The sequence below is a fragment of the Taeniopygia guttata genome, chromosome 26 (genome assembly GCF_048771995.1).
Source record: "Taeniopygia guttata chromosome 26, bTaeGut7.mat, whole genome shotgun sequence".
Classification (NCBI taxonomy): Eukaryota; Metazoa; Chordata; class Aves; order Passeriformes; family Estrildidae; genus Taeniopygia; species Taeniopygia guttata.
Window position 1 is genome coordinate 5111213 of NC_133051.1, and position 13516 is coordinate 5124728.

Sequence of the window (13516 nt, forward strand, 5' to 3'; positions counted from 1 at the left end):
AATGAGGGGGACCCCGGAATGAGGAGAACCCCCGGACGAGGGAGACCCCGGGGATGAGGAGAACCCCGGAATGAGGGAGACCCCCGGGATGAGGTGGACCCCCGGGATGAGGGGGACCCCCGGGATAAGAGAGACCCCCGGGATGAGGGAGACCCCCGGTATAAGAGGTACCCCATGGATGAAGAGAACCCCCGGGATGAGGGAGACCCCCGGGATGCGGAGGACCCCCAGAATGAGGGGGACCCCCAGAATGAGAAGAACTCCTGGGATAAGGGGGACCCCCGGGATGAGGGAGACCCCCGGGATGACGAGAACCCCCGGTATAAGAGGGACGCCCAGGACGAGGGGAACCCCCGGGATAAGAGAGTCCCCGGGGATGAGGAGGATCCCTGGGATGAGGAGAACCCCAGAATGAGGAGAACTCCCGGGATGAGCGAGACCCCCCCGGAATTAGGGAGACCCCCGGTATAATAGGTACCCCTGGGATGAGGAGAACCCCCGGGATAAGAGAGACCCCCGGGATGAGGGGGACCCCCGGGATAAGAGAGACCCCGGGGATGAGGAGGATCCCTGGGATGAGTAGAACCACCGGGATGAGGAGAACCCCTGGGATGAGCGGGATCCCCGGGACGAGGGAGACCCCGGGGATGAGGAGAACCCCCGGAAAGAGGGGGACCCCCTGGATAAGAGAGACCCCCGGTATAAGAGGTACCCCTGGGATGTGGAGAACCCCCGGGATGAGGGAGACCCCGGGATGAGGAGAACCCTCAGGATGAGGGGGACCCCCAGAATGAGGGGGACCCCCAGAATGAGAAGAACCCTTGGGATAAGGGGGACCCCCGGGGTGAGGAGAGCCCCCGGGATGAAAGGGACCCCCGGGATGAGGAGAACCCCCGGTATAAGAGGGACGCCCAGGACGAGGGAGACCCCGGGGATGAGGAGAACCCCGGAATGAGGGAGACCCCCGGAATGAGAACGCCCGGGATGAGGGGGACCCCCGGGATAAGGGAGACCCCCGGGATGAGGGAGACCCCCGGTATAAGAGGTACCCCATGGATGAGGAGAACCCCCGGGATGAGGGAGACCCCTGGGATGTGGAGGATCCCCAGAATGAGGGGGACCCCCAGAATGAGAAGAACCCCCGGGATGAGAAGAACCCTGGGATAAGGGAGACCCCCGGGATGAGGGAGACCCCGGGGATGAGGAGAACCCCCGGGATGAGGAGAACCCCCGGGATGAGAAGAACCCTGGGATAAGGGAGACCCCGGAGATGAGGAGAACCCCCGGTATAAGAGGGACGCCCCGGACGAGGGAGACCCCGGGGATGAGGAGAACCCCGGAATGAGGGAGACCCCCGGAATGAGAACGCCCGGGATGAGGGGGACCCCCGGGATAAGAGAGACCCCCGGGATGAGGGGGATCCCCGGGATGAGGGAGACCCCCGGGATGAGGAGAACCCCCGGTATAAGAGAGACGCCCAGGACGAGGGAGACCCCGGGGATGAGGAGAACCCCGGAATGAGGGGGACCCCCGGGATAAGAGAGACCCCCGGGATGGGGCGGAGCCCGGTCCCGTTAAGCCCCGCCCATTCCCGCCCAAGCCCCGCCCATTCCCCCTCCCCGGTGGGCGTGGCCTGTGGGGGCGGGGCGTCGATCGCGCGGCCATGGCGGTGTTGGGGTACTGGGACATCCGCGGGGTGAGCGGGGCCGCACCGCCGGGACCCCCCAACCCCCGGGACCGCCACCCCCGGGACCGCCACCCCGGGGACCCCCGAGAGAGCTCCGGGGCTCCCCCTGCGCTTTTGGGGGGACTTAAGGGGTCTCCGGGCTTCCCCCCTGTTCTCTGGGGGAATTGGGGGGGGGCTCCGGGGGTCCCTTTGGTGTTTCGGGGGTCGCAGGGGATGTTCGGGGGGTTTGGGGGGTCCCTTCTGCTTTTGGGGGCGGGGCTGTGGCGGTTCCGCTGCGCTTTGGGGGCGCTGCGCGGGTCTCTTTTGGCTTGGGGGGGCTGTGGGGGTCCCTCTGAGCTTTTGGGGGGCAGCGAGGGCTCGTGGGGGGGTCCCGTTTATCTCGTGGGGGGCTGCGGGAGGTCCCTCTGGGCTTTGGGGTGTCTCGGGGCTCTCCCCTGGCTCCTGGGGGTTTCTGGGGGGGTCTTCGGGGGTCTCCTGTGGCTTTTGGGCTGTTGTGGGGGGTCCCTTGGTGTTTTGGGGGAGGTGGCTGGGGTGGACCCAGCCTGGGGGGGACGGCAGGGGGCCACCCTTGGGGGGCTGCGGTGAGTCCGTGGGGTCCCTCCGATGTTTTGGGGGGTCTTGGGCTGTCCTCCTAACCTTGGGAGGAGCTGTGGGAGCCCCTCTGGTCTTTGGGGGGGTTTGGGATATCTTGTGGGGTCCTGCTGAACTCTGGGGTGGGAGGATGTTGCTTTTGGGGTGGGTCCCCTGTGCAGGCGGTACTGGGAAGGGGGTGCAGTTTGCCCTCCCCTGTGCCTCAGTTTCCCCACGTGTGAGCCAGTTGCAGGCTCACTTTGGGGGGTGTTTTTGGGGGGTCTCACCGATCCCACTCCCCAGCTTGCCCACGCCATCCGCCTGCTCCTGGAGTACACCGAGACACCCTATGAGGACAAGCTCTACAGCTGTGGGGAAGGTGAGGGGGGTCGGGGGTCCCCACACCACCCTCAGCCTCTTTTGGGGCTTCTGGGGTGGACATCACCCAACCCCCCCTTCCCTTCCAGCTCCCGACTACGATAAGAGCCAATGGATCAACGAGAAGGAGAAGCTGGGCCTTGACTTCCCCAACGTAGGTGCTCTGGAGCTGGGGGGCTGTGACGGGGTGTCCTGGTGTCCTTCTGTCCCCTCCAGCATGTCCCTGTGTCCCCACGTCCCTCTGTCCCCTCCAGCATATCCCCATGTCCCTGTGTCCCCTCCAGCATGTCCCGGTGTCCCCACGTCCCTCTGTCCCCTCCAGCATATCCCCATGTCCCTGTGTCCCCTCCAGCATGTCCCTGTGTCCCCACGTCCCGGTGTCCCCATGTCCCTCTGTCCCCCCCAGCATGTCCCTCTGTCCCCATGTCCCAGTGTCCCCATGTCCCTGTGTCCCCCCAGCTGCCGTATTTCATCGACGGCCCCACCAAGCTGACCCAGAGCAACGCCATCCTGCGCTACATCGCCCGCAAGCACAACATGTGTGAGTGGGTGGGGGCTGGGGGATTGGGGTGGGGATGGAATGGGATTGGAGGGGGTTTGGAGTGGGGTTGGACGTGGATTTGGAATTAGATGAGGGTTCGGTTGCATTGGGGTTAGAGTTGGGTTACAGTTGGGGCTGGACTTGGATTAAAGTTGGGATTGCAGTAGGGTTGAGGTTGGAGTGGGGTTAGTTTTAGGGTTGGGTTGGGAGCTGGAATTGGAGTAGGGCTGGGGATGGGATTGGAGTAAGGTTGGAATTGAATTGGGGGTCAGCTGGGCTTGGTTTGGGGTTGGACTTGGACTGGGGTACAGGTTGGAGTTGGGGTGAGCATGGGTTGGAGCTGAAGGTAAATGAACCCACAGCCAGCAGCTGAGCTGGGACCAGGGAGGGTTTGGGGTATCAGGGCTGGGGTCAGAGAGGGTTTGGGGTATCAGGACTGGGGTCAGGGAGGGTTTGGGGTGCAGGGCTGGGGTCACGGAGGGTTTGGGGTGCAGGGCTGGGGTCAGGGAGGGTTTGGGGTATCAGGGCTGGGGTCAGGGAGGGTTTGGGGTGCAGGGCTGGGGTCAGGGAGGGTTTGGGGTGCAGGGCTGGGGTCAGGGAGGGTTTGGGGTATCAGGGCTGGGGTCAGGGAGGGTTTGGGGTGCAGGGCTGGGACCAGGGAGGGTTTGGGGTATCAGGGCTGGGGTCAGGGAGGGTTTGGGGTATCAGGGCTGGGGTCAGGGAGGGTTTGGGGTATCAGGGCTGGGATCAGGAAAGGTTTGGGGTATCAGGGCTGGGGTCAGGGAGGGTTTGGGGTATCAGGGCTGGGGTCAGGGAGGGTTTGGGGTGCAGGGCTGGGGTCAGGGAGGGTTTGGGGTGCAGGGCTGGGACCAGGGAGGGTTTGGGGTGCAGGGCTGGGACCAGGGAGGGTTTGGGGTATCAGGGCTGGGGTCAGGGAGGGTTTGGGGTGCAGGGCTGGGACCAGGGAGGGTTTGGGGTATCAGGGCTGGGACCAGGGAGGGTTTGGGGTGCAGGGCTGGGGTCAGGGAGGGTTTGGGGTGCAGGGCTGGGGTCAGGGAGGGTTTGGGCCCCCAGTGCTGACCCCCCTGTGCAGGTGGTGAGACAGAGGAGGAGATCCTGCGTGTGGACATGCTGGAGAACCAGATCATGGATTTCCGCATGAGCCTTGTCATGGTCTGCTACAACCCTGACTTTGTGAGTGTCCTGCGGGCTGGGGGACCCTGTGCCAGCATTGGGGACCCTGTGCCAGCATTGGGGACCCTGTGCCAGCACTGGGGACCCCGTACAGGGAGGGTGCTCCCCATGGGGGCAGGCTGGGGCTGCCCATCCTCACCCCTTCCTCCCTCCCTCAGGAGAAGCTCAAGCCGGGCTACCTGGAGCAGCTCCCGGGGAAGCTGAAGCTCTTCTCCAACTTCTTGGGGGACAGAAAGTGGTTTGCAGGGGAGAAGGTACTGCCAGGACTCCCGAGGGGGCTGAGGGGCTGGGGAGGGGCTTTGTCCTCACTGTGTCCCCCCGATGTCCCCAGCTGACCTTCGTGGACTTCCTCATGTTCGACGTGCTGGATCAGAACCGCATCTTCGAGCCCAAGTGCCTGGAGCCCTTCAAGAACCTCAAGGACTTTGTGGAGCGCTTTGGGGTGAGCAGGGGCACCCCGGGGTCCCCCCTGGGTGGGGTCTGCCATTGGGGGCACCCCTGACACTCTGTGTGTGCCCCCAGGCTCTGGAGAAGGTGGCTGCCTACTTGAAGTCCAGCCGTTTCCAGAAGATGCCCATCAACAACAAGATGGCCAAGTGGGGCAACAAGAAGCTGTAGGAGCTCAGCACGGGGGCTCAGAGGGTGGGGGGAGTCCTGACCCAGCCCCCCAGCACCCTCCATCCTTGGGGGGGGCAGCACCACTGCCATGACGCCCCCCCACCCCCACCCCGAGACAATAAAACGCTTTTTAGATGTGGCACCCTGAGCCCCCACAAGAGTTGTGGGGGTCCCTGCCCAAGCGGGGGGTCCCTGCCCCAGGGGTCCCAGTCCCCCATGGCTGGGTTGGTTTGGGGAACGAGGCCACTCCCTCTTGCCCTGGGAAAGGGAAAGGAGCCCTGCTCCTCATTAGCACATTCCTAACGAGCTCTAATGAGGCAGCCCTGACAAAGGCTGGGGGGAGGGAGCCTTGGTGCCCTGCCACCCACCGGGGTGGGCTGGGGACAGCCCTGTCCCCTGGGGCCCCTCACTGCCACCGACTTGAAAAGATGGGGACCAGGAGTGTGCCTGGGGTGCTGCGGGGGGTGAAATGCTGCATCCCTCTCCCTGCCCTGTCCCTATTCCCCTATTCCCCTATTCCCCTTGTCCCCCTCCCTGCCCTGTCCCTATTCCCCTATTCCCCTTGTCCCTCTCCCTGTCCCTATTCCCCTATTCCCCTTGTCCCCTTCCCTGTCCCTATTCCCCTATTCCCCGTGTCCCCGTCCCTGCCCCCGGGCTGCCCCCCAGACTCTACACGCCCCGCTGCTGCTGTCACTTTTATTTTCCACATCAATTTACATTTTGGGGGTGCAAAGTCGCTTCACAGCGCCTGACCCCGCCGAGGGGGGTGCCTGCCCCCTCCTTCCTTCGCGGGGGATTCTCTGATTTCAGGGACTGGTTCTCTGTCGTGGGTGGGGGGTGGGTTCGCCCCCAAGTCCAGCCGTTCCCGGGGTGCTCCATCCGGGGGGGACATGACGGGGACATCGGTGTGGCCTCGGTGGCTCAGTCCCTGGGACCGATCTGCAGAGGAGGGATGAGGGATGGGGATGAGGGTCCCTTCCCCCCCCATGGCCAGCCCGGGGCTCTGGGGCCGGGGTTCCGTCACCCACAGGGGTGGGGAGGGGGCCGGGGGTCCCACACCCCCCGGGACCCCCCCTGGGCCGGAGATGGGGCAGGGGTGGGGGTCCCGCCAGGCCAGCCCCGGGGTGGGGAGGGGGCACGGGGTGGGAGCCCCTCACCCCCAGGGATGTCCGGATGGGGGACAGCTTGAAGAGGACCCTCCGCCACTCCTCGGGACAGACTCCGCGCAGCTCGGCCGGGCTCATCTGCAGCAGCTCGTGGCCCCGCAGCACCCCCAGGGTCCGCACCGTGCTGCGGGCGGGCCGGGGTCAGCCGGTGAGCCCCCAGCCCCAAACCGACCCAGGCGGGTTCTGCGGGGAGGGGCTCAAGGGACCACCTACATCCGCGAGAAGCCCTTGTCCGTCAGCCAGGCCGTCACCTCTGCCGGCGAGGAGCCGGGTTGCAGGCTGGGGGGACTGTCCTGGAGCGGGGGACAAAGGGAGGGGACATCGCGGTGGCCGCCCCGTGCTGGTGGGGGGCGCGGGGAGGGGAGCGGAGAGATGCCGCCCACCTGCCGGGCGCTGTGCCCCGGCTCCGGGAGGGGCTCCAGGATGTTACCGGGGACGTGCCCCCTGTCCCCCCGCTCGTCCCGCACCAGCCACCACTTCCTCTGCTGGTCCAAGACCTGCGGGCGGTGACAAGGTGACAAGGGAGAGCCACGGCCCCGGGGTCCGCACTGCCCCCTCCCCACGAGCGGCCGTGGGGCCGCCCCGGCTGTACCTGCAGCGTGTCCCCCCTCCTGACGCTCAGCTCCTGCGAGTTCCGAGCCTGGAAGTCGTACAGGGCTCGGACCAGCCCCTGGGCGGGCAGGGGGGATCTGGGGGCGGGAGGGGCTGGATCAGTGCCCAGCCGGGGGTTAATCTTGCCCCGACCCCCGGCACGCGTGGGGAAAGGGGGAGACTCACTCTCGGCTGGGATTGTCCCTCCAGGCGGGCGCCGGTGCCCGTGCGGGGGACAGGGACGGGGAAAGGTGTCCCAAGGGGGTTGGGGAAACTGAGGCAGGCGGTGGGGTGTCCTGGAGGTCCCCGCGGCGCTCCTGCTCCATCACGGGGGGCAGCCACCCGTCCGAAAACACGGGGGTGTAGGCGGGCACCAGGGCGCTGCCGGGGTACTCAGCCCTGCGACAGCGGGGAGGGCACCGCGGTGGGCGCTGCGACCCCCCTGAAATCCAGACCGCCTTTCTCGCTGTCGGGGGGCTGGAGCCCACCTGGATTTGTTCCAGGCGGTGCCCAGGCTCTTCCAGACGCCGTAGTCATCCTCGCCCAGGCTCTCCTCGAGGAGCTGCAGCGCCTCGGGCAGCAGCAGCGGGCTCCGCACCGCTGGGGCCAGGCCGGGGCTGGGGCAGTGTGCCAGCGCCTGGGGGCACGGCCATGGGGCGGGGGGGGTGAGCCCCAGCCGTGTCACACATTCTGGGGGGTGGGACCCGCTCAGGGGGCACTCACGAAGGACAGGGCTGAGAAGATGAGGCGCAGCAGCTCGAGGGGGTCGGGCTCCGTCACGTAGTGGTGGCTCCGTCCCTGTCGGGGGGGGGAAGGGTGTCCCCACGGAGCCCCCCCTGTCCTCACATAGCCCCACGGAGCCCCCCAGCCCACCCACAGCTCTCATCCCTACACAGACCGTTGTCCCCATATGGCCCCTCCACCCCACACATCCCCTCCGTCCCCCCAGAGCCCCTCAGCTCACCCTCATCTCGCTCACCCCGTGCAGCCCCTCCACCCCACAGAGCGTCCCCATTCCTAACCCCATGGCCCCCCGTCCCCACACAGCCCCACTCCCCACGTTCTCATGGAATCCCCATCCCCACACCCCCCTGCTCCCACAGGGCCCCATCCCCACAGCCCCCCACCCTCACAGCCCCCCTTTTCCCACACAATTCCCCCCATCCCCACAGCCCCCCACCCTCACAGCCCCCCTTTTCCCACACAATTCCCCCCATCCCCACAGCCCCCAACCCCCACCCAGCCCCCCCAATTCCCACTTAGCCCCTCCCCACATCCCCCCCACCCTCAGCTGCCCCTCCAGACCTACCAAGAGGTTGAGGGCGTATTTCACCTTCTGGAAGAAATCCGTGTACTCATCCCTTGGGGGCAGCGCTGGAGGGGCAGAACCGGGGGTCGGCACCGGGACAACCCCGAGCAGCCCCCCAAGGACCCCCCTCCCTTCCTACATGGCTTCTTCGGCTTCTTCTTCGCGCTGGCCGAGCTCAGGGCCGCCTTCAGCCGGTCCATGAAGCGCTCCAGGTCACGCAGGACGTGGTTGAGGATCTCCTGTGGGTGCGGGGTGGGGTGGGTGTGCTGGGTGGGAGCTGCGGTGTCCCACCCGTGAGGAGTTGGCCGGCCCGGGACTTACCACATCTCGCTCCGCCTCGGGCACGGCGTGGCCGGGGACTCGGGGCCGCGGGGTCTGGGGGGTGTCCGGGGTACCTGGTGGCACCAGAGTCACCTCTGCTCCTGGGGAAACTGAGGCACGCTGCGGTCCCTCCCACCCCGGCCGGGACTCACCGTAGTCCGAGGCGAGCAGCCCACGCTGGGGGGGCGCCCCACGCCGCGGGGACAGGCGGGGGTCGGGCTCGGGGGGCTCTGCCCAGCGCTCCGGGGCCGGGCTGGGGGGCGAGTCCGGGCTGCTCCGGGGCCAGCGGGATGGGGAGGAGAGGGTGAGCGTTTGTGCGTGGGTATGGGGTGGGAGCGGGGCTGGTGCCGGGAGTGGCTGTGGGGTCTGTGGGGTCAGAGGGAGGAGGAGCGCAGTGATGGGAAATAGGGCGGGGGGCGCGCCGGGCCCGTGGGGGTGAGGGGACACCGAGCTCACGGCTGCCGTGGGGGCTCGGTGCCCACGGGCATGAGGAACAGGGGGTGGGATGGGGGGGAGTGAGGCTGTGGATGGGGTGAGGGGGTGGGATGGGGGGGAGTGAGGCTGTGGATGGGGTGAGGGGTTGGGCCCGTGGGGATGGAGTTGGGGGGGGAAGGAAGCTGAGCCCGTGGGTGGGTGGCTGGGTGGGGGGTTGTACTCATGGCGTGGGGCAGGATGGGGGGGCTGAGCCGGGAGCTGGGGCACTGCCCTCCCTCCCCCCTCAGCTGGGGGGTTTTGGGCCCACGAGGAGACCCCATGGCCAGACTCACCGTGACCTCGGGCAGCGACATTTGGGGGCCCAGCCGAGCTGTGTCCAGGCAGGGGCCGCAGGGCCACTTACCCGCCGTACCTGTGCCCGTAGTGATGGCTCTGCTCCTCCTTCCTCTGCCTCAGCACCTTCTCCAGGCTGCTCCGCAGAGTCTCTGCCTGGCACGGACCCGCTGCTGTCAGAGCCCATCCCGGGGGTCTGTACCCCCTTTTTCCCCGCGCAGGGCTCACCCCCAGCCGCTGGCACTGGAAGAGCAGCACGCTGCTCCTCGGCGGGCTCCGCTCCTGGACGCGCACCGCCAGCACCGCGTTCTCCGGGCCGGCCCAGCAGCCCTGCACGCTTCCCAGCGGGAACGCCTCCAGCTCCTCCTGCCAGCGGAAACGGGGGGCTCAGTCCCCCAATGGCCACGAAAGGGTTAAAGGGGGGCAGGCGGGCTTGTGGGGTCGGGCTTGTGGGGTGAGAGGTTTAATGGGGGTGGTGGGGTGGTATAGGAGGGGGATAGCACAGTCTGGGGGTGGGCAAGGGGTGTGGTGCCAGACTGGGGGGTGCCAGGGCTATAGGAGCTGCCAGGGTGGGGGGCACTGGGGTGTACTGGGGTTTGGGGATACCTGGACAGGAGGCGTTTGGGATTTGGGGGTTCTCATAGCCAGGGAGTGCCAGAATTCAGGGAATGCCCTGGCCATGGAGTACCGGGGTTTGGGGTTCCCATAGCCAGGGGGTACCGGGGTTTGGGGGTTCCCATAGCCAGGGGTGCCAGGATTCAGGGAATGTCGTGGCCAGGGGGTACCGGGGTTTGGGGGGTCCTCATAGCCACGGGGTGCCAGGGTTTGGGGTTTCCATAGCCAGGGGTGCCAGAATTCAGGGAATGTCCTGGCCATGGAGTACCGGGGTTTGGGGTTCCCATAGCCAGGCGGTACCGGGGTTTGGGGGTTCCCATAACCGGGGGGTGCCGGGATTTGGGGGTTCCCATAGCCAGGGGGTACCGGGGTTTGGGGTTCCCATAGCCAGGGGGTACCGGGGTTTGGGGGTTCCCATAGCCAGGGGGTACCGGGGTTTGGGGGTTCCCATAGCCAGAGGGTACCGGGATTTGGGGTTCCCATAGCCAGGGGTGCCAGAATTCAGGGAATGCCCTGGCCAGGGGGTACCGGGGTTTGGGGGTTCCCATAGCCAGGGGGTACCGGGGTTTGGGATTCCCATAGCCAGGGGGTACCAGAATTCAGGGAATGTCCTGGCCAGGGGGTACCGGGGTTTGGGGTTCCCATAGCCAGGGAGTACCAGAATTCAGGGAATGTCCTGGCCACGGGGTACCGGGGTTTGGGATTCCCATAGCCAGGGGGTACCAGAATTCAGGGAATGTCCTGGCCAGGGGGTACCGGGGTTTGGGGTTCCCATAGGCAGGGGGTGCCGGGGTTTGGGGGTTCCCATAGCCAGGTGGTACCGGGGTTTGGGGGTTCCCATAGCCAGGGGGTACCGGGTTTGGGGTTCCCATAGCCAGGGAGTGCCAGAATTCAGGGAATGTCCTGGCCAGGGGGTACCGGGGTTTGGGGTTCCCATAGCCACGGGGTACTGGGGTTTGGGGGTTCCCATAGCCACGGGGTACTGGGGTTTGGGGGTTCCCATAGCCGGGGGTACTGGGGTTTGGGGTTCCCATAGCCAGGGGTGCCAGAATTCAGGGAATGTCCTGGCCAGGCGGTACCAGGGTTTGGGGTTCCCATAGCCGGGGGGTACCGGGGTTTGGGGGTTCCCATTGCCAGGGGGGTACCGCGGTTTGGGGGTTCCCACAGCCAGGGGGTACCGCGGTTTGGGGGTTCCCATTGCCAGGGGGTACCAGGGTTTGGGGGTTCCCATAGCCGGGGGGTCCCGGGGTTTGGGGGTTCCCATAGCCAGGGGTGCCAGGATTCAGGGGATGCCCTGGCCAAGGGGTACTGGGGTTTGGGGTTCCCATAACCAGGCGGTACCGGGGTTTGGGGGTTCCCATAGCCGGGGGGTACCGAGATTCAAGGGGTGCCCTGGTTGAGAAGTGCTGCGCTTTGGGGGTGCCCTGCCCGGGGATTCCAGGGTTCAGGGAGTACCAGCCTTTTGGGGGCACTCCGGCCGGGGTGTACCTTGCTCTCCACGTCGCTCAGCACCAGCTCCTGCTCCCTGACTTCCAGGATGACATCCTGTCCCCAGAGCCGGCCCTGCTCCTCCAGCTCCCTCAGGCGCCCCAGGCAATCCTCGACGCTGCGGAGCTCCCGCTCCAGGTGCATCGTCAGCAGGTGCTGGGGGGACACGGTGCCACACGGTGCCACACGGTGCCACACGGTGCCACACGGTGCCACACGGTGCCACACGGTGCCACACGGTGCCACACGGGCCCCTGGCAAGGCTGGGGGGCGCGAGGCAGTTTGGGGGGGGCTTCTACCTCAACGTGGTGCTGGAAATCGTTCTGGAGCTTGAGCAGGGTCTGCCCGTAGTCCTTGCGCTGGTCTGAGGGCACACGCAGGGTGAGGTGACGGGGACAAGCTGGGGGCGGTAGCGGGGGGCACTAAAGGGGTTTTTGGGGTGCAGCCCTCACTCACTGTAGATGGTTTTCCCGGTGAGGCGGACGAAGCTGTTGGAATGTCGGAGCGGGGTCCTGTCGTCATATTCACTCCTGGACGGACAGAGGGACATTTACACCCCTGTCCCCCTGTCCCTCCCACCCCTCGGGGGTCCCCGGGGCCGCTCACCGGGACGGGCTGCTGCTCCAGCGGCCGAAGGGGTCCCCCATCCTGCCGGGAGCAGCCAGAGCGTCTCGATCCTGCTGTGGGATGCCGGGCATGGTCCTTGTGTCACCCCAATGTGTCCCCAACCCCCCATCCCGGGCGGTGCCGTCGCCCTGGTGGCCACCGGGACCGCCCTGACCCCCCCCGCTCCATCCCCCCGCTCCATCCCAGCCCCGGGGGGGTCGCCGGCGAAGCCGAACCCCCAAGTGCGGAGATGGGGTCGCTGCCCCGGGGTGTCCCCCCGCTCACCTCTCTGTCTGCTCCGCCGCTCGGGCGGTGGCTGCGGAGGGTGACAGGGGCAGGGGACAGCGCTTGTCGGCACCGCACCCAGCCGCTCTTTGCCCTCTCGTTCAGCAGGGGAGGGACTGCGGCGACACGAGCACCTGGCACAGCCACCACCCCGCAATCAGCCCGGCCCCGGGGCACCCGGCCAAGGTCCCCCGCCCCGGGGATGGGTGTCAGTGACGTCCCGCCCGGCACCACCCAGCCCTGGCACCCACAGGACTCTGTCCCTGCCCGCGGGGCAATCCCGGGCTCACCAAGCTGGCACTGCCCGGGGCGGTTGTACCGAGGAAGGGGCCGGATCCGGGCTGAGAGTCCAGGATCGGGTGAAGGGTGGCTGCAGGGAGTCATCGTCCCCAGATCCGCGGGGTCAGCCTGGCTGGGGGGACACGGGGTGCCCGGGGGTCGTGTCTGTGGGGTTGGAGTGACCCCCTGAACCACCTCTCCCGGCACGGGGTTGTGGGGTTTGGGGACGTTTTAAGCCCTTTGGCTTCTCCGGTGCAACTGAGGAGGTGACGGACCAGCTGGGCCGTGTCCCCTGTGTCCCCGAGGGTCCCGTCTGTGCTCCCCAGTCCCTCAGGCTGTCACATCCCTGCTCAGCTTCTCTCTTTTTATTTTTCCCAGGTTTGCGGACAAACCCGAGCCCACCCCGGAGGGACCCTGGCGTCCCCCAGGCGTTACAGGGACAGGCGACCCCCTTGGGGAGCGCTCGGGCGACACGCGCGGGCAGGACCGGGGGGAGCAGGTCCCGGGGAGCGGCGGATCCCCCCCGGGGGGGCGGGAGGGGCGCGGGTCGTGCCTCAGTTTCCCCGAAGGGAGGGACGGGGTGCGATCCCCACTGCGGCCACCGGGGGGCAGCACTGCCCCGCGCCGCCCCCGTCCCCCGCTGCCCCCCAGATGTGTCACCCCCCCCCAGGTGTGTCACCCCCTCCAGATGTGTCACCCCCCAGATGTGTCGCCCCCCAGGTGTGTCACCCCCGAGGTGTGTCACCCCCCAGATGTGTCACCCCCTAGATGTGTCATCCCCCAGATGTGTCACCCTCCAGGTGTGTCACCCTCCAGATGGGTCACCCCCGAGGTGTGTCACCCCCGAGATGTGTCACCCCCCAGATGTGTCACCCCCAGATGTTTCACCTCCCAGATGTGTCACCACCCATATGTGCCACCCCCAGATGTGTCACCCCCCCCAGATGTGTCACCCCCAGATGTGTCACCCCCCCAGATGTGTCACCCCCAGATGTGTCACCCCCCCACTGTGTCACCCCCGAGGTGTGTCACCCCCAGGTGTGTCACCCCCCAGATGTGTCACCCCCAGATGTGTCACCCCCCCCAGATGTGTCACCCCC

The 13516-nt window shown here is 67.2% G+C and overlaps 2 protein-coding genes across 5 annotated transcripts; one reads left to right on the top strand and one right to left on the bottom strand.

Moving 5' to 3' along the window:
* The first annotated feature begins 1603 nt into the window (after positions 1-1603).
* Positions 1604-5130, top strand: LOC115490595 (glutathione S-transferase Mu 1). Its single transcript, XM_030255809.4, has 8 exons — positions 1604-1696; positions 2561-2636; positions 2725-2789; positions 3095-3176; positions 4270-4370; positions 4529-4624; positions 4702-4812; positions 4893-5130. Exons 1-8 carry the CDS (start codon positions 1664-1666, stop codon positions 4986-4988), a joined length of 660 nt encoding a protein of 219 aa, XP_030111669.4. The 5' UTR covers positions 1604-1663; the 3' UTR covers positions 4989-5130.
* Positions 5131-5670: 540 nt separating this feature from the next.
* EPS8L3 (EPS8 signaling adaptor L3) lies at positions 5671-12302 on the bottom strand. Of its 4 annotated transcripts, XM_041721208.2 has the most exons (19): positions 12138-12298; positions 11853-11926; positions 11703-11776; positions 11546-11610; positions 11247-11402; positions 9372-9509; positions 9214-9299; positions 8528-8646; positions 8376-8449; positions 8194-8293; positions 8055-8119; positions 7469-7543; positions 7234-7382; positions 6932-7144; positions 6747-6843; positions 6538-6651; positions 6368-6447; positions 6146-6278; positions 5671-5927 (listed from the first exon to the last, which is right to left on the bottom strand). In XM_041721208.2, the coding sequence occupies exons 2-19, from the start codon at positions 11891-11893 to the stop codon at positions 5910-5912; spliced, it is 1797 nt and encodes a 598-aa protein (XP_041577142.2). In that variant the 5' UTR covers positions 11894-11926; positions 12138-12298; the 3' UTR covers positions 5671-5909. The 4 variants fall into 4 exon arrangements, with proteins under 4 accessions (XP_041577142.2, XP_072774984.1, XP_072774983.1 ...); XM_072918883.1 differs by having other exon boundaries at positions 6368-6651; positions 11859-11926; positions 12138-12302; XM_072918882.1 differs by having other exon boundaries at positions 6368-6651; positions 11853-11923; positions 12138-12299.
* Positions 12303-13516: the final 1214 nt, after the last annotated feature.